At 37.1% G+C, this 21,973-nt stretch overlaps 1 protein-coding gene across 24 annotated transcripts in view; it reads right to left on the bottom strand.

Moving 5' to 3' along the window:
• ZC3H14 (zinc finger CCCH-type containing 14) overlaps nucleotides 1–21,973 on the bottom strand; it is a 41,702-nt gene that overhangs the window by 19,092 nt on the left and 637 nt on the right. For 10 of the 24 annotated variants that reach the window (XM_006086987.3, XM_014454280.2, XM_006086989.3 and 7 more), the window contains exons 2-9: nucleotides 21,750–21,792; nucleotides 15,816–15,930; nucleotides 13,027–13,067; nucleotides 12,168–12,363; nucleotides 11,178–11,607; nucleotides 10,476–10,636; nucleotides 9,780–9,880; nucleotides 7,939–8,094 (exon numbers count right to left, since the gene is read on the bottom strand). In XM_006086987.3, coding sequence (XP_006087049.1) covers nucleotides 7,939–8,094; nucleotides 9,780–9,880; nucleotides 10,476–10,636; nucleotides 11,178–11,607; nucleotides 12,168–12,363; nucleotides 13,027–13,067; nucleotides 15,816–15,930; nucleotides 21,750–21,792 — 1,243 coding nt within the window. Of the gene's footprint in view, nucleotides 1–1,776; nucleotides 1,943–7,938; nucleotides 8,095–9,779; nucleotides 9,881–10,475; nucleotides 10,637–11,177; nucleotides 11,608–12,167; nucleotides 12,364–13,026; nucleotides 13,068–15,815; nucleotides 15,931–21,749; nucleotides 21,794–21,973 lie in introns of those variants that run through there. The other 14 variants (XM_023752518.1, XM_023752519.1, XM_023752520.1 and 11 more) reach the window with 5 other exon arrangements.

Here is a 21,973-nt window from a genome sequence, read left to right as displayed (position 1 = left end):
TCAGCAGAGAAAGTTTACATATTTTCAGGAAACTGGAACACTGAAAGGTTAATGTCAGCTAGTAAGTGGCAGAGCCTGGATTAACACCTAAGCAATCAGGCTCCCTGAATCCATATAGTCAGTCACAGTCACTCTCTTATACTTCTCTTCATGATACATTAAGTGGAATAAAACGTTAGAGAAATCACATGGTATAACTCCTATTTTATATACACATATATGTGCATGCATACAAATATACATGTAATTCTACTTGATACAGAAAGTGAACATGTATATACATTTTTTAAAAGCCAGGAAGACTACAGATAGCACACCAAACTAGTTTGGGTGCAGTGCTTACCTCTGAGGAAGACTGTGGGCAGAACACAGGGGGATTTCCCTTGTTTTCTCTTAACATAAACCTCCTCTATACTAAAACTAAGTGCTTCTAGTCCAACATGATAGATCAAGTATATACGATTATAGCCTCTCCTCTGGAGAGTCCATGAAAAGGAAGGAAGGAACTTAAAGGGCACAAGTCTTCAACATACAGCAATGGATTCCAAACTGGGTTTCTAAGATTATCCAATAAAATGTAGGAAGAAAGTATCAGAAATTCTATCACAGTAGAAATATTTGTCATCTCTATCCTTCTCAGAGTTCTATTTTTTACATGTTCTAACATACACACTAATAGCGGGTGTAAATGTAAATAAAATACGTATATTGAGTGTAAGCGCCGAGAAATTATTTTAGTATATAAAAAATTGTATGGTAAAAAATAGAGAGATCACTGATTTAAAGATGGGCTTAGAGAGGGGATCATAGCAGATAAGATTTCAACCACCTCTGGAAAATGGAAAATATACACACAAATACTGGCTATGGGGCAGAGCAGAAAAGCCAAATGAGACCCTGGGAAAACTTCAAGTCGGAGGCAATGCAGGAGGGACATAAATATTTCCTGAGCTCTTATACATGCCATGCACTGTTCTGGGTACTCAGTAAAAGATATGAACAACCAACGCAAATCCCTAGTAAAAGAGCTTATAGTCTGGTTGGGAAGGGAGAACATATTTGTTAAGCCCGGCTAGTGTGACTCAGTGGTTGAGAGTTGACCTATGAACCAGGAGGTCACAGTTGGATTGATTCCCGCTTAGGGCACATGCCTGGGTGTCAGGCTCAATACCCAGTAGGGGGCATGCAGAAAGCAGCCAATCAATGATTCTCTCATCATTGATGTCTCTCTCTCTCCTCTCTCTTCCTCTCTCTGAAATAAATAAAAACACATTTAAATACATAATATAACATAGTTTAGCCCTGGCCAGGTAGCTCAGTTGATTAGAGCATCACCCCGATACACCAAGGTTGAGGGTTCAATCTCCAGTCAGGCACATAAAAGAAGCAACCAATGAATGCATATGTAATTGGAACAACAAAGTTGATGTATGTCTCTACCCCTACCAACTCTCTATAAAATCAATAACTAAAAATAAATATATATATAACATAGTTTATGTTGATGATACATATTTAAAATCCTAAGTCTGGGTAAAAATATCTAAATTATGAAAATATAAAATATATAAGTGGCAATAAGTACTATGGAGAAAAATAGAGCTTAGAAAGGTGAGTTAGGGAATGTGGGGCTGGGGAAGGCCTCACAGAGATGACTTTTGAACGAACTATGTGGACATCTGAAAGAACATATTTCAGGGAGAGGAAACACTATCTCAGACATGCTCCTTTGAACACTTTAGATTTCTAAGCACTCAGAAAATGTATCTCCCATACTTTTTAAGTTTCTTCACGATGTAGTGACAAAATAGAATATACTGAGAAGACAAAGTGGGACCCAGGAAATCCAGAGGAAAATATATCCGGGTATATCCTTGAGGCAGACCTAGAGAGCAACCAGTCAGATGAGCAAAAGAGAACAGTTGCTTTAGTAGAAAGGTACCTAAGAAAAAAGGAAAACCCAAAGTTTAATGGTATAAAATGATAGATCTTTAGGCTATAATACAGGCAGGCAATGCAAAAAAGGGGGGGGGGGGGAGAACGAAGGAAAACAAAAAAATTACCAAAAGGGGGAAAAATAAATGACTCTAGGGAACCCCTAAACAAAGAACTGTAGAATAAAATTTTAATTTGGCCCTGTAATAAGTAATATTTATATAGTCTTAAGAATATAAATGCTTATTGGTCCTCAATTTTTAGAGCAATCTAAAAAGAAAGGTAGTTGCCCTGGCTGGTTTGGCTCAGTGGACAGAGCGTCGGCCTGCGGACTGAAAGGTCCCAGGTTCGATTCCGGTCAGGGGCATGTACCTTGGTTGCAGGCACGTCCTCAGTGGGAGGTGTGCGGGAGGCGGCTGATCGATGTTTCTCTCTCATCGGTGTTTCTGGCTCTCTGTCCCTCTCCCTTCCTCTCTGTTAAATATCAATAAGATATATTTAAAAAAAAAAAAAAAAGGTAGTGTTACCTAGGAAACAGAAAAAAATGTAAATGCAATCATGAGATGAGAAAGTTTAAAAGATGGGAGAAAAAGTATATAAGAATTAAAGAACATAAATATCCTTATTTCTTGGGAGTCAAAATGTACTGGAATTGGGGAGTCAAAACATACTGAAATATAGTTAATCAGACAAAATATAGATATTTAGTTATACTTCCTAACATTACAAAAGTAACGAGTAAATAACTAAAAATAGTGATTTGACTGTATGGGCTTAGAGAGGGAAAAGTGAGTTAGATCCTGATATACAAAGAAATCAAAAGATACCATCTTATAATTGGTGAATTAAGGAACTGGTATAAGCAAATTATTACAAACATGGAGAAAATTAAAGTCATAAAACAATCGTTCAAAAGCAGTGGCCTCTAGGGAGGATCAGCATGAAGAAGAATGAAAAAGAAATGTTGCCTTTTTTTGCTTTTGTTAATCCTCATCCAAGGATATTTTTTACATATATATATATATATATATAATTTTTTTTTTTTTTACATTTTTTAGAGAGAGTGGGAAGGAGGGAGGGATGGGGAAAGAGAGAGGAGGGGTGGAGGGAGAGAGAGAAACAGAGATGTGAGAGACACATCAACTGATTTCCTCTCACACGTACCCCAACTGGGACCAGGGAACAAATCTGCAACCCAGGTACATGCCCCAGACTGGGAATTGAACTCGAGATCCTTTGATCTGTGGGCCAACACTCCACCCCTGAGCAACACCGACCAAGGCAGGAATGTTATTTTTTTATTTTAAATTTCTCTATACTATTTGATTATTTTCTAATTTATCAGCAGGTATTACAATGATTTGTTTTGTTTTACCAAATTTTCTGTGATGAACATTTATTTGATAATGTGAAATATTTTATTTTAAATATTTTTATACAACATATACCAAATAGGAAAAATAAAAGGAAACCCACGCCTAGACACATCGTAGTGAAACTGTAGAACATCAAAGACAAAGAGATCTTGAAAGCAGCCAGAGAAAGGACAGATCACCTACAAAGGAACAACAGACAATTAGAATAACAGATGTCCACTCAACAACAATGGAAGCCAGAAGACAGTGGAATAAGATATACAAGGTGCTAAGAGCAAATGACTATTGTTAACCTAGATATGGGTATCCAGCAAAACTACTGCCTAAGAACAAAGAGAAAAAAAATGTGTATAGGTAAACAGGCTCTTGGGAAATTTACCACCAATAGACCTGTTCTAAAGAAACTTACAAAGAATATACTTCAAAAATACTTCAAAATATTAGAAAATGATCCCCAAATAACATTCAAGAGATATGAAAATTAAAAATGATAAACATCGGTATATCTAAGCAAATATTGCCTGGGTAAAATAAGATAATGGTGCTCAATTTATGCATTTTTAAAAAGACCAAACATAAGTCAGGAGGGTAAAGACTAGTGCCAAGGTATACTAAAGTTCGTTTACTATTTGAGAATAGGGTCAGAATATTAACTTTTGGAATATTCAATTAAACTTGCTTGATAAAATTCACCACTAAAAGAACAGAAATGGAATGTTTAACCCTTTGCACTCCGAACCATTCTGGACATTGGCTACCAGCTACTCGACGCTACTTTGCGGCGGAAACGTGCATTTACAGATCCTCGTATTATTTAGTATAATTTTGGGACCCAAGTAACGTATTATAATGATATTGGACTTATATGAATTGGGTGACATCGAGGAATGTATATTTGCAAAAAAAACAATATTTTATTGTTTATAATTTTGTACAGTATGATAAGTTTTGTAACACTCCCCAATATGCATTGCAGGCTGATTAGTGCATGTTTGACAGTAATAAGTGGTTTGACGCCTGCCACCAGGTGTTTTCCTGTTAGAACACACAATGCAGTCCCATTTTTTTTGTCCCACATCGGGAATATGTAGTTTATTGTTTAATCCGACACAAAACCCGCTGACATTTCTTGTATATATCTTAGTAATTTTACGATATTTTGATTTAATTTCTTGTGCCATTTCAAGATAAAACTTCAGGGAAACATGCATGTCTCAAAAAGTTGCGTTGAAATAACTCAATTCCCCGTAATCACTAATAAACTGCAATGTCCCCTGAGAGGGGACATCCGAGTGATATGCTAGAATTCCGATGTCCCCTGAGAGGGGACAGCGGAGTGCAAAGGGTTAAATTTAAATTAGTGGGGGGGGGGGTAGTAGAGCTGGATAATCAACAATAACAATAGTAATTAATGAATAAAGGAAAAAGAGGAGGAAAAACAAAAGCAAGCAAATACAAATAAAAAGATAGAAACTAGTCCAACTACATCAATAATTCTAATAAAAGCATCCTGAAGTGACGTCTGACCTCTGAAAATTGCTCACTATTCACTTGACCAGAAAATCTCACAAAATCTTGCAAATCAAGAGGTTCAAATCTTCATGTTCATTTGAAGAACACTCATGAAACCCATCAAGAGTATGCATAGCCAAAAAGCCACCATGTATCTGAAGGCTGTCACTTCACAGAAGCAATGTGTGCCATTCTGTTGTTACAATGGTGGAGATGGTAGGGTGTACCCAAGCCAAACAGTGGGACTAGACACAGGATCAGTTGCCCAAAAAGAGTGAATTTTTGCTGCACATGCTTAAAAATGCACAGTAATGCCCTAGCTGGTTTGGCTCAGTAGATGGAGCATCGGCCTGCGGACTCAAGGGTCCCAGGTTCGAGTCCAGTCAAGGGCATGTACCTTGGTTGCGGGCACATCCCCAGTAGGGAGTGTGCAGGAGGCGGCTCATTGATGTTTCTCTCTCATCGATGGTTCTCTTTCATCGATGTTTCTAGCTCTCTATCCCTCTCCCTTCCTCTCTGTAAAAAAATCAATAAAATATATATATTTTTTAAAAGCACAGTAAGAATCCAGTAAGAGTAGTAATAGTCCTCCATCAGTAGAGGTCCTTGATATTACTTCTATTGTCTCACTTTAAAACAAAACAATGATATAGAAAACCACACAAAACAAGTAACAGCTCAATGATTTTCATAAGGCAAAGACATCCTTACAACCGTCTTCTAGGTCAAGGAAGTAGCTATGTCAGCCACCCCAGAAGCCCCCTTACAAGCTCCATCCTAGTCAGTCCTCTCCAAAAGTAATCACTATTGCCTTTCATAGTAATACTGTTTTGTTTATGGTTTTATCACACAAGCCCTAGACAATAGAGCAGCGGTTCTTAACCTGTGGGTCGCGACCCCTTTGGCGGTCGAACGACCCTTTCACAAGGGTCGCCTAAGACCTTCCTGCATATCAGATATTTACATTACGATTCATAACAGTAGCAACATTACAGTTATGAAGTAGCAACGAAAATAATTTTATGGTTGGGTCACAACATGAGGAACTGTATTTAAAGGGCCAGAAGGTTGAGAACCACTGCACTAGAGCTTAACTTTGCCACCTTTATTTTATTTTGTCTTTTAAGACTTTTAATCTAGAATTCTTGGCTTTTTGACCTATCTAACCCCCAGAAACTGTACTTTGCCTGCTATACACACATGGGGTAGCTCAGCCAACATGTTTTGGCCTCTGCACTTCCTTCAAGCTGACTGCTGTATCAGAGACTTGATCACTCTGGCAAGACCAAGGTAGAATTTTATTCTTTCATCAGGAGGTACAAAATGGCTGGTTTTCACTTTATTAGCTAGAATGATTTCATAAGATGCTTCCGTCATCTATATGAAGGGTTGGCAAAGTTCTTCTATTTTAGGTTATGTGGGTTACATAGTCTGTTGCAACTATTCAACTCTATGGTTATAGAACAAAAGCAGCCAGAGACAATATATAAATGAATAAGCATGGTGGTTCCAAGAAAACTGTATTTACAAAAATATGAGCTAACTCCTGTACCACTTTGCTACCCAGTGGCACCATTCTTAAAGGAAAGACAGTAGAAATGCTCAATTATTTATTTGGTTTAGAATCTATCATTTTCCAGAAAGTGATCAATTAGGGGAGCGATGGCGAACCTTTTGAGCTCGGCGTGTCAGCATTTTGAAAAACCCTAACTTCACTCTGGTGCCGTGTCACATATAGAGATTTTTTGATATCTGCAACCATACTAAAACAAAAATTTATATTTTTGATATTTATTTTATATATTTAAATGCCATTTAACAAAGAAAAATCAACCAAAAAAATGAGTTCGCGTATCACCTCTAACACGCATGTCATAGGTTTGCCATCACTGAATTAGGGTCTACTTCTTAAAATAATCATCGTAAAAAAAAGTTAAAAATATCATCATGAAATCATGGGCTTCATTCAATCTACTGCCTTTCCTATTTCTACTGAAGCTCAAACCCAGTTGCTCTTCACAAACTGGCCCACTCACACTTCCCAGTTACTACCTACTGGCTGGCTTGGGGTTTTCCTGTGCTCAGGTCCATCATTTATTGGACTGTAAATAACCTTGACATGGAAAATTGTACAATACAAAGATTTTTTTAAAGAGAAAACAAAGAAACAAATATAGGATAAACTCATAAAGCTTCATGAAACAAGTAAATCTGAGATGAACCTGGAACTACTTCAAGGATACAGCTGAAGAGGAATAATAAACACATTCTAGTCTTAGCAAAGTGTAAGTTAGAAACAACATGGTGAGCATATAGTTTTGGTGGGATTTTAAAATTCAAATCATAGAAAAAGAAGAAACTAGAATATTTCCTAATGGGGACAAAAGAAACAGTGGAAAGCAATGGGGGAAGGGCAGGGCAGACCCAGGGGCCAGACAAGGAAGCTGTTGAAAGGCCAAGTTGATGGCATCAGTTCTGGGCCATGCCCTGGGAGGTATGTGTGCGGGACTCACACACTATAAATGCTCTGACAAAGAAGTCACATTAAGTGATACTTTAGATGGAGAGTGTTTGTGCAGGAGTCGGGGATGGGAGCTAAGAGAAAGGAAACAGAAAGATCAGCTGGAAGCTAACTGTAGTCTTGTCAGGCACAAGGGGATAAAATAGGGCCACTAAGACATAAGGCATCTAGTAGGTCAGAGACAGAGAGGATGCTCAGAAAAGGGAGATTTAAAGATAAGATTTTAAATTCAAGAGAACAGGAGTAGAATTAACAAAAAGAAGGAAAGCTTTAATGTAGATATCTATGTATCTTTAAATTGGCACATTCTAAAGACCAGCAAAATATTGATAATACTAAAGCTGGATGACTGAGTTTATGGAAATTCATTGCACTATTCTTTCCCCTTTGAGAACATTAAAAATTTCCCTGATAAAAAGGTTTTTAAAACTCTTAAATATATAAATATAGATTCCTCATGGTCCCTTCTTATTCTATTTTTGGACTAGTGAGCACTTTTCTCATAATATAAAATTTCATAAACACCCACTGGAAAATATTTAATGCCTCATGAAAAAAGTGTAATAGAGGATGAAATATCGTTTAAATTATTACCTTGACCTTTCTCTACATTATCTCCTTTTGCTTCATCTTCTTTAATGGGAGGACTTATTCTAGAGGTCCTGCTTTGCCCCTGGACCATTTCTGCCAGCAATTCTTCTTGAGAAGTTCGAGTTCTGGGAGCAACTGGAAGTGTCTGTTTCTGCGAGACTTTTATATAAAAAGCAAAAAAGATGGAAATGCAAATGTAGTAATACATCAAACTCAACAGTCATATTAAACATAAATGCCTCCTTTACTTTAGAACATGAGGAGTTTTAAACAGTTCATAGATATCACCTCATTTTTTCTTACAATATTCTCAAGGGATAGATAACTTGACTTAAATACCTCTATGTGTATAAACGGCAGCTACACCTTTTAACCCTTTGAGTGCCAATCAATATCCTAGGAACTATGCTAAAATTGCCAAGGCATTTTTGCTGATTTTACAGCAGTTTAGGAAAAAAATTATGAATCACAAGTAAATGAAGTTACATATTCAAAAACTTAAGGAAACCTTTACTACACTGACATATTTAGCAATATCATCATCACTAATAAAAGCAGACTTAGAACTGGACGCCATTTCGAAGCTTTGATAGCGCTCCCAGCACTTTTGGCGAAAGACAGGAGGAGCGCGATCACGCTCCCTGGCACTCTAGGGGTTAAACCACATGCCATATATACATTGAAGCACATATATATTCATTTTAACTAAATGGAATTTAGGTTCTACTTCAGTGAATGCGAACCTTTTGAGCTCGGCGTGTCAGCATTTTGAAAAACCCTAACTTAACTCTGGTGCCGTGTCACATATAGAAATTTTTTGATATTTGCAACCATAGTAAAACAAAGATTTATACTTTTGATATTTATTTTATATATTTAAATGCCATTTAACAAAGAAAAATCAACCAAAAAAATGAGTTCGCGTGTCACCTCTGACACGCGTGTCATAGGTTCGCCATCACTGTTCAACTTTGTGATCCCATTAACAACCTCAAATTGTAATTTAGATAAACTAGGTAAAGAAAGAATTTCAATGCTATTTCTCAAGAAAAAAACAAAACAAAACTTGGGCAATATCCAACTATTATAAAAGCAAAAAAATTTCAAGTTCACAAATGAGTACAATTCTACACTCATCATTTTAAACACTATTGTGACAAAATGGGAGTGTAAATAAAAGAATTGTTCAGTTTGCCTGAGAATCCTTATCCCTATATGCCAAAATCTGTTCAATTTCATGTTTAGAGGTTAAAAGAGGAGAAGCAGGGAGACAGATGACTATCAGGATCAAAAGTAAGCTTATAGTTTCCTTCACTCTAGGAAGGGGTAGCAAAAGAAATATGAAAAAGCAGAACAGCTCTAAAACAATCATCAAATAGGCAGCAAAAATAAAATAAAATTTAAAGTGAGTAATCATTACAGCTTATGAATGAAATTTCACACCCAACTCTAGCATGTGGGTCACAGAGTACAGAATTTAATGACATGACATCCATGATATGGTTTGCATTTCAGAATGAGCTTTTTGTATGATCAAATTATAGTTGACTCATCTCCTTTGCTTTAAAACATGTAATAATCTATATTTATTATCTATTTCACACACACTGGAAAGAGGGAGTAAAAGACATGACAGTTGCTCAAAGAAATAAATTCCACTGACAGTTGGGAAAGTTTCTCAAACTGGCCTAATCTCCTTTTAGAGCCATTCTACTGAACCGCACCTTGGTCTTGACATTGGGTAGGGTTCTTTATTTCACCACAACTTGGGGATCATCATTTCTAGCTTACTCAAGAGTTATAGAAATCTCTTACTTAATGAAAACATAATTCATTTAAATTACCTGTAGAATAGTTAGTTGTTTTTGTTACAGATTCTTGAGCTTCAGATATAGCCTTCAAAATTAGATTCTTATTAGCTTGTTTAGAAGGAGGAAGTGAGGGTCTAAAAAAGAAAACATTTTAATTATAGATTTGAATTCTTTATGTGCTAACCACTATGCCTTTACTACAGCCTTAAGTTTTTTGTGTTTTTTTTTTACATCCTCACCTGAGGATATGTTTTTACTGATTTTAGAGAGGAAGGGGTGGAGGGTGGGGAAGAGAAACATCAATCTGTTGCCTCCCGCATGCACCCTAACCGGAGATCGAACCCACAACCTAGATACGTGCCTGACTAGTAATCAAAGCCATAACCTTTTTAGTGTATAGGACAATCCACCCAACTGAGCCATCGGCCCAAGACCTTCTCTTAGGTTTTGAACAGACTAGCCGTAGTTTCTAGGAAATGCCAAGTAGACTGAAACCTTCTAACTTTTTAAAATAATGAATCTGACCAACTTCCCACCCATATTAGTTTTTAATATTCTCAGCAATTTCTCCAATTTTAAGCAGTTTTTCTTTCATTAATATGGTTTATTGAAAAACCAATGGAAAAGTCTTATATGCTATTAAATTTTTATTTTTATGATATCCTCTTCAAGAAACACAGAAGGCACCACCAAGCAATTCAAGATTAAGTTACAGACATGTTCAGGTACCTCCTTTCGGGCTTTGCAGGCACTGACACACTGCTGGAGATGCTTCCTGTGCGGGACCCACAATCATCATCTTCCTCCTCCTCTTCTCCATCGTGATTAAACTTTTTTACTTTAACAACTGAACTTACCACAGGCAACTTTCTCTTCCGAAAGTTTTCTTCCTGTAATCAGATAAATTCATGCTTACCTAGTCTCAGAAAATAACAAAGTTCTACCACAGAATTTTTTCTCTTTAAGAAAAAGCCAATCATGTTAATAATTTATGGGCTATTTCTGGTTTCTTATAAAAATGTGAATATTATCCCTAATAGCCAACCTTTAACAAAAACAAAAACTAGTACTTTACATTCATTTATATGCAGCAGCAAATAGCACTGTTGAGAAAACTAACAAAATGGTTACTTCTTTTCCAGTAAATGACATGAAAAATCTAAAATTGACCTAAAATCCCACCAAAACTATAAGGTATTTTTAAAACTATCTCACATGTTGGCATCCCAGGAAAGTAAACAAGGTGTAATATACACTTGTAGAAGTCAGTCATGGAGAGGAAAATCTTATTGGTATACTACGTTGAGCACACAGAAATCAGTTTAAAATAAACTTGCAATATGTATGTATCTAGTTATTTCACATACTATTTAGTATAAAGAACTGCCAATTTTCAGCCTAACAAGGCAAGATTCACAAGTACATACAAACCTCAATACTCATTTTTTCTGCGTTGTTTCTGAAAAAAGGACTGTAAGTCTCTTCTAAGCTGTTAAGCACTTCTGTCTCACACAAACGTCCTGTTTCATATACCCGGCTGTTCTGTATATCGAGCTGCTTGGCAGCATGAATACTGTTTTGCTGCTGTTGAAACTGCAACCTGTTTAAATGAACACCACCATCTGCAGTTCGACTTGCAGGTGGTCGATAAATTTCAATAGAAGGGCGAGAAGAGCCATATGTGAGTGTCACTGTGGGTTTTTTCTGAGATAAGGGATTCTCCTGCACAAAATTGAGGTCTTCATCAATGAGGTCGTCTGGTTCCGGCTTAATATCAATCACATCTTCAGAGGGTGCTGGCTCCCTCAGAGGTTTCACTGTTGACATTAATCGGGTTGCAGCTCCATCATCATAACTCTGCCTATTAAACACATACTCATATTACAACCAATTTAGAAGAATATGTTCAAATAGTCAAAGAATATTTACTTAAATTGTAATGAAAAAGAATGAATATTCCCTTTATGTAGCCCATTAGAAACTACTTTGAAATGGCTTTTTTGTTTTAAACTTTGATTTACTATATTTAAGATAATCATACTTTGGTCTTATCCACTCTTTATTTTATTTAAAAAACTAGAGGCCCAATGCACGAAATTCGTGCAAGAGTAGGCCTTCCTTCTCCAGGCTGCCGGCACTGGTTTCCCTCTGGCACCTGGGACCCAGGCTTCCCTCTGGCCACTGGCAGGCACCTGGGACCTGGGCTTCCCTTGCAGACCCGACTTCATCTGGAAGGTCGACCGGAAGGACGTCTAGTCTAATTAGCATATTACGCTTTTATTATTATAGATAGATTGCTCATGACCACCTACCTCACTATTTCCAAAATTTTCTGAAAAAAGCAATTCAAAGATATGAAAACTAATGTAAATGTCACATATACCCCCATCTGTTCACAGGTGATCTACACAGAACTCTTACCTGACATTAGTGGCTTTCTGCTCCTGTGAACCTGAAGAAACTCTGGAATCTCTTTTCTCAGGTCTGGTGCTAGAAACTGCAAGGGGTGGCACTGCAGCTTCGTGCCTTCTCTCATCGCCCCTACTGAAGCTGCTCCTGTTGGAAGGCACGTTACTATCGAATATGTTGGTATCAGAAGACTTTAGACTAGAGGGGTCTGGAAAGAAAAACATAATCCTTTTACACTATTTTATTACTTTGATCCTTCCCCTTGTTCAACACCAATTTAAAAGTTATACGTGTTCACAACATTTTTTTTTTTTTTTTTTTTTAAATATATTTTATTGATTTTTTACAGAGAGGAAGGGAGAGAGATAGAGAGCTAGAAACATCGATGAGAGAGAGACATCGATCAGCTGCCTCCTGCACATCTCCTACTGGGGATGTGCCCGCAACCCAGGTACATGCCCTTGACCGGAATCGAACCTGGGACCTTTCAGTCCGCAGGCCGACGCTCTATCCACTGAGCCAAACCGGTTTTGGCAACACAACATTTTTAATGGCTCAATATTATTCCATACATAATTTACTATTATGTATTGAACTTTTAAGTAATTTTCAATTATAAGATATTGAAACATTCTTGAAACTGAACTGTTGCTCACTTCTATAATTACTTCCTTAGGATAAATTGCATAGTTCCCTTCCCTTAAATTATCTTTGAATTATATTAAATGTTTTGCTCTTAAATTCATAACAATAAATGCTTCCTAAAAATGTTCAAATGAATGTTTCCAAATTTATGTGTTCTTTCCCTTAGAAAGAAAGCAATCATATGCTATAGCAAATTCCCCAAAAAGCCCTTTTTTATGAATCTTACCTGTTGTAACAGAACGAAGTTTATCTAATACACCATGAAGCCTAAAAGAAAAAAACAAAAAAATTTAAAGCTTCCTTTAATCAAGAAAGATTTTATTTCAACTGCCACTCTAAATTTGATGACATTGTGGAATCAATCTTCAGATAAATATTGATAAATGATATTAAATGGTATTTAATAGATAAATGGTATTAAGTTTCACATTTTAAAAAGGCTTTACATGAATACTACAAGAGCCAATCAAAAATCATTTTTTTCATCACTATTTTCAACATCTAACCTCTGCAAAAATAAGTGCCAGAATATAATCTGAGCACACAGTCTTATCTAAAAGGATGCATTTTGTTTCCTAAGGACCGAAGATGCAAGGTAACTGACGGTAAAAGATAAAATATCACACACATGTACTACAGCTTACTATTACAATTGTTGAGGCATTATTTAAATTAGTTTTATCTACTCATATGGTTTCTGGGGGGAAAAACCTTAATTCTGAGGTAAGAAAACTTAATCTCAAAATATACTATCACATTTCACTGATCTGTTATTTACAAAATGAATGCTGTAAACAAGCACAGACCATAACCCTGCTTATAACTTATTTTATTTTAGTAGTTATGTACATGGCAAATTGGCCTTATTATCCTTCTAAGAGCCATGCCTCCTGAAACACCAGAAATAGCTCAGTATGTTTCACCCAGAACCCAGTCATATGCCACTGTTGCCTAGGAAACAACTACTGCAGGGCCCCAAAGAATAATTTGGGACCTTTGTCAATGAACATTTAACTTAGGAAAGCAAAGTGCCGAATGATAGACACTATCACTTGCGTCAGTGCATGTTAAAGAACTGAACTTACGGCAAGGTGAAAAAGTTGAATTAATTTGATTTTAAATTCAAATTCAATTAGCAGTATGTTTATGTAAGAAATCTGTCTTAACACATTCCATCAAGTTATCTGAGAAATAATCCACTAGGTCAATCTCCTATATTAATTTTGAGGGACTCAAAACTAAAGTGATCCAAAAGTTAAACCAGAAGTCAGGTCATAAAAATGTACATGAAACAAATACCTGGACTGCTGAAGACTTTAAAAAACACACTCATGATAATGGTAATTTCCCCAGGCAAAACACGTTTATCTTTTTTGGGAGGTAGAGAGGGTACATTTTGGGGACAAACTGTAAACAAGTGGGTTAGGTCACACACACTATGTACCAAAACATTTGAGGATCAACCACTGTACTCCATGTTCTTCAAAACTGTAATACAAACTAGAGAATTCTGTGTGGAATTTCAAGAAAGCTTCAAAAGAGTTGTAAAGCATTCATTTACCTGCTGGGGCAAAATCACCTTCAAAACAAACTTTTGGTTTAAAGGCAGAACGTGAACCAGCTTCTTCATATTCCTCCTTAGTATTATACTTAGGAGTATTCCCTGTCCCAGTCTCTTGCCATTCAAATTAAGCAGGCCATTCTCCTCACTCACTTTCTGCTCCATCATCCACTTGTGCTGTAACTGGTGGTCTCCAGTGTGAGGAGCCTTATGAGTACTTCCTGCTCTATTCTCATCCACATCATCACTCTCAGTTTACCTCAAACCCAGTACCAGAACCTGACCTGACTTCTTAAAATTTAATCTTGTGCTTCTAGTCCAGGGGTGGGCAAACTTTTTGACTCGAGGGCCACAATGGGTTCTTAAACTGGACCGGAGGGCCGGAACAAAAGCATGGATGGAGTGTTTGTGTGAACTAATATAAATTCAAAGTAAACATCATTATATAAAAGAGTATGGTCTTTTTTTTTTTTTAGTTTTAATCATTTCAAACAGGCCGGATCTGGCCCGCGGGCCGTAGTTTGCCCACGGCTGTCTAGTCAGTAGTTTTAACTAAAGGCCTATGTGGTTTGAAAAAGGACAATGAAGACTATGTTGACTTATATTTGAACATCAAGTTGCCTATCTTAAAATTCCAAACTTCAAAAAGTTCTAAACTTTTAAAAAATTAATTTGAAATTCTGTCAAAATCCTTGCCCCCTCAGAATTAACTCAGAGAAAGCAATTTAGAAAGTCAACCCAGTCCAAAAGAACACCTGCAGCTGGTTTAGGCTAGAGGAAAGGAATAAGATGTAGACATTTACAAGAGAAACACAGTAACTACAGTTAACATATACTAAGTACTTGCGCGGGCTAGACACAGCTGTGAGCACATTACATGTGTTAGCTCACTTAACCCTTTCACAAGGATCCTATAAAGGTGATTTACTATTCACATTTTACAAATGGAGAAACCAAGGCAAGAGGCAGATCAGGATTCAACCTTGGCAACTGGCTCCGGCGGCTGTGCTCATTGCTCACAACCTGCCTCTCCACACTGAATCTGACTCTCCTGTAGGGAGCCTCTTTTCAGAGAGAATACCTACTCTGGCTTGTGCCAAACTTTGGTCTAAGGCAGCGGTTCTCAACCAGTGGGTCACGACCCCTTTGGGGGTCGAACGACCCTTTCACAGGGGTCGCCTAAGACCATCGGAAAACACATATATAATTACAGATTGTTTTTGTGACTAATCACTATGCTTTAACTATGTTCAATTTGTAACAATGAAAATACATCCTGCATATCAGATATTTACATTACAATTCATAACAGTAGCAAAATTACAGTTATGAAGTAGCAACGAAAATAATTTTATGGTTGGGGGTCACCACAACATGAGGAACTGTATTAAAGGGTCGCAGCATTAGGAAGGTTGAGAACCACTGGTCTAAGGGGTAAGTGTTCAGAAACATACCATACGGTGAATCGAATTGTGTTGTTCCCTAGAAACAGGGACAGGTCCTCTGTCATTTGGTCCTGACTTTTCTTGTTGGCCACCATCACCATAATGTAATCAGGAAGTTCTTCATCTATTTAAAAGGAAAAGTATATAAAAACTTTTTTATGTCTCCCTCTATTTAAAGTTGACATGCTTGAAAATATAGATGTAGCTCTAAGAATATTTCAGCTCTAAAGGAATTATGTTTAAAAAAAAGGTATAGCTTTTTTTCTCTTCATTCTATAGGTATTTCAATTACTAGAAGGATGGGATTTGGAATAATGAATACTTACAAAACTAGATATTTTAAGTTACAGTATCAACTTTGAGTACATACATTTCCATCGTTTTAAAAATGATAATTTCAGAGAAGTTTCCAGAAAGCATATGGATATCCACCAAACTGAGTTTTGTTTAGTTTAGTGTCTGTTTTAAAATGACACTCATTTCTCAAGAGGACACCTTTATCCTTAGTAAAGTCAGGTTTCAATTACTCAGGGTAACAACCATGCAGCAACATCAAATGAACTAAAACCACTAAAAAACCCTACATCATTTTAAAATTCCATCTTAAGATTAAATAATTTCAACTCATTGTTTTATACTAATACCCTCCTACACAGTGATTATGAGGGTGAGATCAAGGATCAAAATCAACAAAAACAAAAACCACCATAATGAGTAGGTACGGAAGTAAGTAATTTATCAGGAACTCTAATCCCTACCAAAAATAATTATTTAATACCTTAAATACTCATAATATTTCTATGTAGGCAGAAAGGTTCCTTTCAGAAGTACTATCAGACATTTGTTAAAAGGAGAAATATAAAAAATCCAGTTCAAGAAAAGCACAACTATATTGAGAAAGCCCAATCTACAAATGGAGCGAAATCAGGTTTGTTGGAATCATACAACATCTGAGGATATACAAGGACAAGTAGCCAGTCATTTATTATTTTCTTTGTAGAGTAACAAAAGGCCCCCACTGCTTTCTCAAAATTTTAGTAAATAACCCTGGTAGCTTATTTATACGAAGTGTACCTACTATGCACTGCCACTGGTAACCCAGGAAAGGTAAAGAAACTGGAATGCTTTGGCAGTTTCTCTCCCTCATGTCAGTGATGAAAACGAGTAGACTGTGCTTTCTGTCACAATGTGACATTGCATTTTCTAAAATTTTATAGAAATGTAATAGGTAGTTGCCTGGGTGAATACAGGGTGTGAGCAGGGAAAAGGGGAGGGAAAGATACAGAGCTGCCCCAAGAACTTTTGGGAGTGATGGATATACTCATTCGCTTGATTATGGTGCACATATGCTATGACTTACCCAACTGTACAGATGCGCAGTTTAATATATAGCAACTACAGCTTAACATAGCTATTAGAAATTTATAGTTTTCTTAGATACAAGAAAATAATGAAAAATTAATGTGTTCATGATACATTTTTACAGAATTTCGCAAGTTTATTTGAAATCTACATACTGAATAAAAAACTAAAAATTCTGAAGGTTTCTGTAAGCTCATATCTTTAAAATGTGAATGAAATACTGTTTTAAATTATAGTTGTGGTCTCACTGACATGCTCCATTTTAAACAGTCAAATGAGACCATATCATTCTTAACCAAAAGGGCCATTCACCTTTGCATCCTGCCCAATGCCTTGAAAATACGTAGTCAAATGTTTACTTTTTAAAGTACTTTTTATTTTTAAATGGTAATTTCCGGTTTACAACCCCATGATTAGACATTTATATAACTTAAGAGTGATCACTCCAATAAATTTAGTACCCATCTGACACCATATATAGTTATTATAATACTAGAGGCCTGTTGCACGAAAAGATTCGTGCAATAGGTCTTCCCTTCCCCTGGCTGCCAGAACCTGTTTTCCTCCGGCACCCAGCACCCAGGCCTTCGCTCCAGCCGGAGCCGCCTTCAAGCCCTCGCTGCTCCGGCTGGAGCCGCCTTTAGTCTTCGCTCTGCCACTTCACGCCTACGTATGCAAATTAACCGCCATCTTTGTTGGCTGTAATTTGCAGATTAGCCGATGGCGGGCGTAACGAAGGTACGGTCAATTTGAATCTTTGTATATTATTAGATAGGATTATTGACTATATTCCCTAAGCTGTGGTGACACCCCCATGACTATTCTGTCAAATATTTATTAAAGGATCATTTCAATAACCTGAGAGGTTTCCAGAACTTTCTCCAGCACAAAGAAAGGGATTCTAAAGTCACCCTTTTCAGAAGAATAATAATGCACAAATAATTTGGTAGCTAATTGTAAACAAGCAATGCATTTTTATCTCAAATAGAACCTCATGGTGACGCGTTTACCCACTTCAACACTTATGAAAAAATCAGGTTCTCTGTAGGCCACTGAGACAAAACAAATATGAAGTCTCTACCCTCGAAGAAACTTCCTGTCAAGCAGAAACAAACAAATTGAGAAGCTGTATTATGTTAGTTGCCAAGACAGATTTATTTCAGTGGAGTTATAGTGGAGCATACAGGAGTAACTACTACCTGTTCAGTAGCTCACCAAGTTCCTATTATGAAGTCAAGACTCTATTTCTTTACTTGTAAAAGGAGTAATACTACCTGCCATCCCACTCCAGCATTATGTTTAAAATAAATGGAGCTATATAAATACATTTTGAAAGCTATAAATAAAATACATGGAATTTTTACTACAATTACATTTTATACTGAACTTTGCCCAAGCTTGTGAGGTTTTTAATAAGGTCAAAATTCTTGGTTTGAGACTTTTCATAAATGATAGGGATCACCAATAAGACTGTTAACATGCCTGTGCTTTCATATGCTAGAATTAAGAAAGTTCTCAGGCCCTGGATGCATAGCTGGGGAGCTAGTTGGTTAGAGCGTCATCCAATACACCAAGCTTTCAGGTTTGATCACAGGTCAAGGCACATACAAGAACTACCAATGAATGCGAAGATGGGTAGAACAATGGGTCAATGTTTCTTCCTCTCTCTTGCTCTCTCTCCCCCTCTCTAAAATCAATAAAATTAATTTTTAAAAAAGTTCTCAATGTACATTTTTTGTGGACTTTTTAACCCAAAACATGTTCCTGGCATATAACTGGCATCCATCAAGTGATGAATGAATAAAATAAATAAATCCTGGTTCAGCTTCATCTTTAACCTTTAAGCCTCATTTTCTTATCTGTTGAAGTCCCAACAACAGATAATTTATGAAATGTGCCCAGCATGTAGTAAATTAGCAATCCTCCAACTATCTGATCTCAGGCCCCCTTACACTCTTAAAAACTACTGATGACCCCAAAAGAAGTTTCATCTATGTGAGTATATCTATTGACATTTACTATACTAAAAATTAAAATTTAAAATTTTAAGCAGCATTAATTCATTTAAAATAGACCTATCTACTGTTAACAATAAATCCACTTAAATAAACAGATGTTTTTATTTTTAAAAATTCCAAAACAAAAAAATTAGTACAAAAATATAAACTAAGTTATATATTTTTAAAATATATTTTATTCATTTTTACAGAGAGGAAGGGAGAGGGATAGAGAGTTAGAAGCATCGATGAGAGAGAAACATCGATCAGCTGCCTCCTGCACACCTCCTACTGGTGATGTGCCCACAACCAAGGTACATGCCCTTGACCGGAATCGAACCTGGGACCTTTCAGTCCGCAGGCCGACACTCTATCCACTGAGCCAAACCGGTTAGGACAAAATAAGTTACATTTTTATTACCCTCTTTAACATCTGGTTTAAAAGACAGCTGGATTCTAATTTCTGTTTCTGCATTTCACCTGTTGTAATATGTTGTTATAATTGAAGAATGTGAAGAAAATTTGGTCTTTCACATGTGTAGTTTGAAAAACGAGTATTTTAATAGCCTTTGCAGATAATGTGAATATTATTTTGCAATACCACACCAAAATTCAACAAGTGATAGTTTCTTAAGGGTTAGTAGCAATATACAAACAAAAACTATATCAATAACCTTTTTTTGTACTGTTACATGAAAATCCATTAATCCATCCTAGCCTTTTTTAAAAAAATATTTTTTACTGATTTTCAGAGAGAAAGCAAGAGGGACAAAGAGATAAAAACATCAATGAAGAGCCGAAGCCGGTTTGGCTCAGTGGATGGAGTGTCGGCTTGCGGACTGGGGGGTCCTGGGTTCGATTCCGGTCAAGGACATGTGCCTGGGTTGCAGGCACATCCCCAGTAGGAGATGTGCAGGAGGCAGCTGATCGATGTTTCTCTCTCATCGATGTTTCTAGCTCTCTGTCTCTCTCCCTTCCTCTCTGTGGAAAATCAATAAAATATATTTTAAAAAAAAAATCAATGAAGAGAACATTAATCCGCTGCCTCCTGCATGCCCTGCCCCGCCCCCTCAAACCAACTTTTGTTTTGTCATTGGCAGCAAAATCAGTTCTTTTCCACTGCTCACTTTCAAGGAAATGTCTTGGCAACTACCCACGTGTATGTGACTAGCTTGTCAGTCGTTATAATTTAAAAATGATGCTCCATGAAAAAGGTGGCTAGTTCAGTTCTCAACTCAATTACACAAATCCTTTTTTTTTAAGACAACCCATCATGCTTCAGCGTACACCAGAAATACTTTGTATGTTTGTACAGTACTTTTAAGCAGATATTTATAAGTATTTCCTTCTTCCTCACTGCATATTAAATAATGTAATCAAGGGCCAGGATTTTAAAAATATATTTTTACTGCTTCATCAATTACATTAAGTGAAGAGGGCTTTTTTATATTTTTTTATTGACTTTTTACAGAGAGGAAGGGAGAGGGATAGTTAGAAACATCGATGAGAGAGAAACATTGATCAGCTGCCTCCTGCACAGCCCCCACTGGGGATGTGCCCGCAACCCAGGTACATGCCCTTGACCGGAATCGAACCCGGGACCCTTCAGTCCACAGGCCGAAGCTCTATCCACTGAGCAAAACTGGCTAGGGAGAAAGGGCTTTTTTTAAAATTGCAAGTAGAGAATTGCAAGTAAAGAATATGATGGTTTCCCCTAAAGTTTGGTGTGAGACCTTGATTTCTTGATTCAGGGTCAAGTACCAGAGGTTTTGCCCACTATTGCTTTTGCACAATCCAAATGTCAGTATTAATATAAAAACAATTTTGACTTCAGAGACCCTTGGAGTCTTCCACACCTTGAGAACCACTTTCATAAGTGATAGCTATTATTTGTACAGGAGGCACCAGCTTTGCAGCCAAACAGACCCAGGTCTCAATCTTGCTCAAGTAAGCACTCCAAGCCTCAATTTCCTTGCCTGTACAGTTGGGGATATTACCACTTACCTGCCAGTGTCCTCCTGAGGATTACCATGGCCTAATGCACATACACAGAGGTTAAGCACAGTGCCTGGCCCAAAGTAAATGCTCAAGTTATAAAAATCACAAAAGAACAAAGAGGATACAATGCTGTTAGGAGGTAAAAGCGAAAGGAACAGAAAAAATAAAAATAAATGAGACCTGATAATAAAACTCACTGAACCAGAGGCAAATGCCAGAACATCAAACATCCCACATGCAAAATAATTGTGAAAAAAAATGGAGGAGCAAAAAAAAAAAATAGGAAAAACAATAAAAATACAACAATGCCTCCACAGAGGAAGCTAAACAATTTCAAAACACCACAGTAGAAGAGGGTTAAAACACACACACACACACACACACACACACACACGGTTGCATGTACACCTTTCAATTAAAAATAAAACGGTAAGGAAGAGAAGTAACCAGGGATGGTCAGATTTGATAGCAGAAAAGGGGTTTCTTCAAAGTCAAAAAAAAGTACGTTGGGGAAAATGCACTCACTAAAACTCAAATAGCTGCAAACTCTAAATTGCATTAGGCTAACAAAAGCAACAGAACTTACCAACATAAGCTCCTAATTCTTGCAATTTCCCCTTAATGGCACTCTGAGGTGGAGAGGGGGGGGGAAAAAAAAGACAAAACGTCCGTGAGAGAAAGGCGGCCCTAGGAAAACCGACTTGCAACGCAGACGCAACTGTGCGGGTGCACGCACCTCCAGCCCTCCCGGGCGCCCGGGGGAGGCGTGGGGCGCCGGGCCCCCGACCGGGCCACCCGGGCCTCCTGTCG

The sequence above is a fragment of the Myotis lucifugus genome, unplaced genomic scaffold (assembly GCF_000147115.1).
Source record: "Myotis lucifugus unplaced genomic scaffold, Myoluc2.0 scaffold_34, whole genome shotgun sequence".
NCBI lineage: Eukaryota > Metazoa > Chordata > Mammalia > Chiroptera > Vespertilionidae > Myotis > Myotis lucifugus.
The sequence above is the reverse complement of the archived record's forward strand: the minus strand, read 5'-3'. Positions and strand labels throughout refer to the sequence as shown.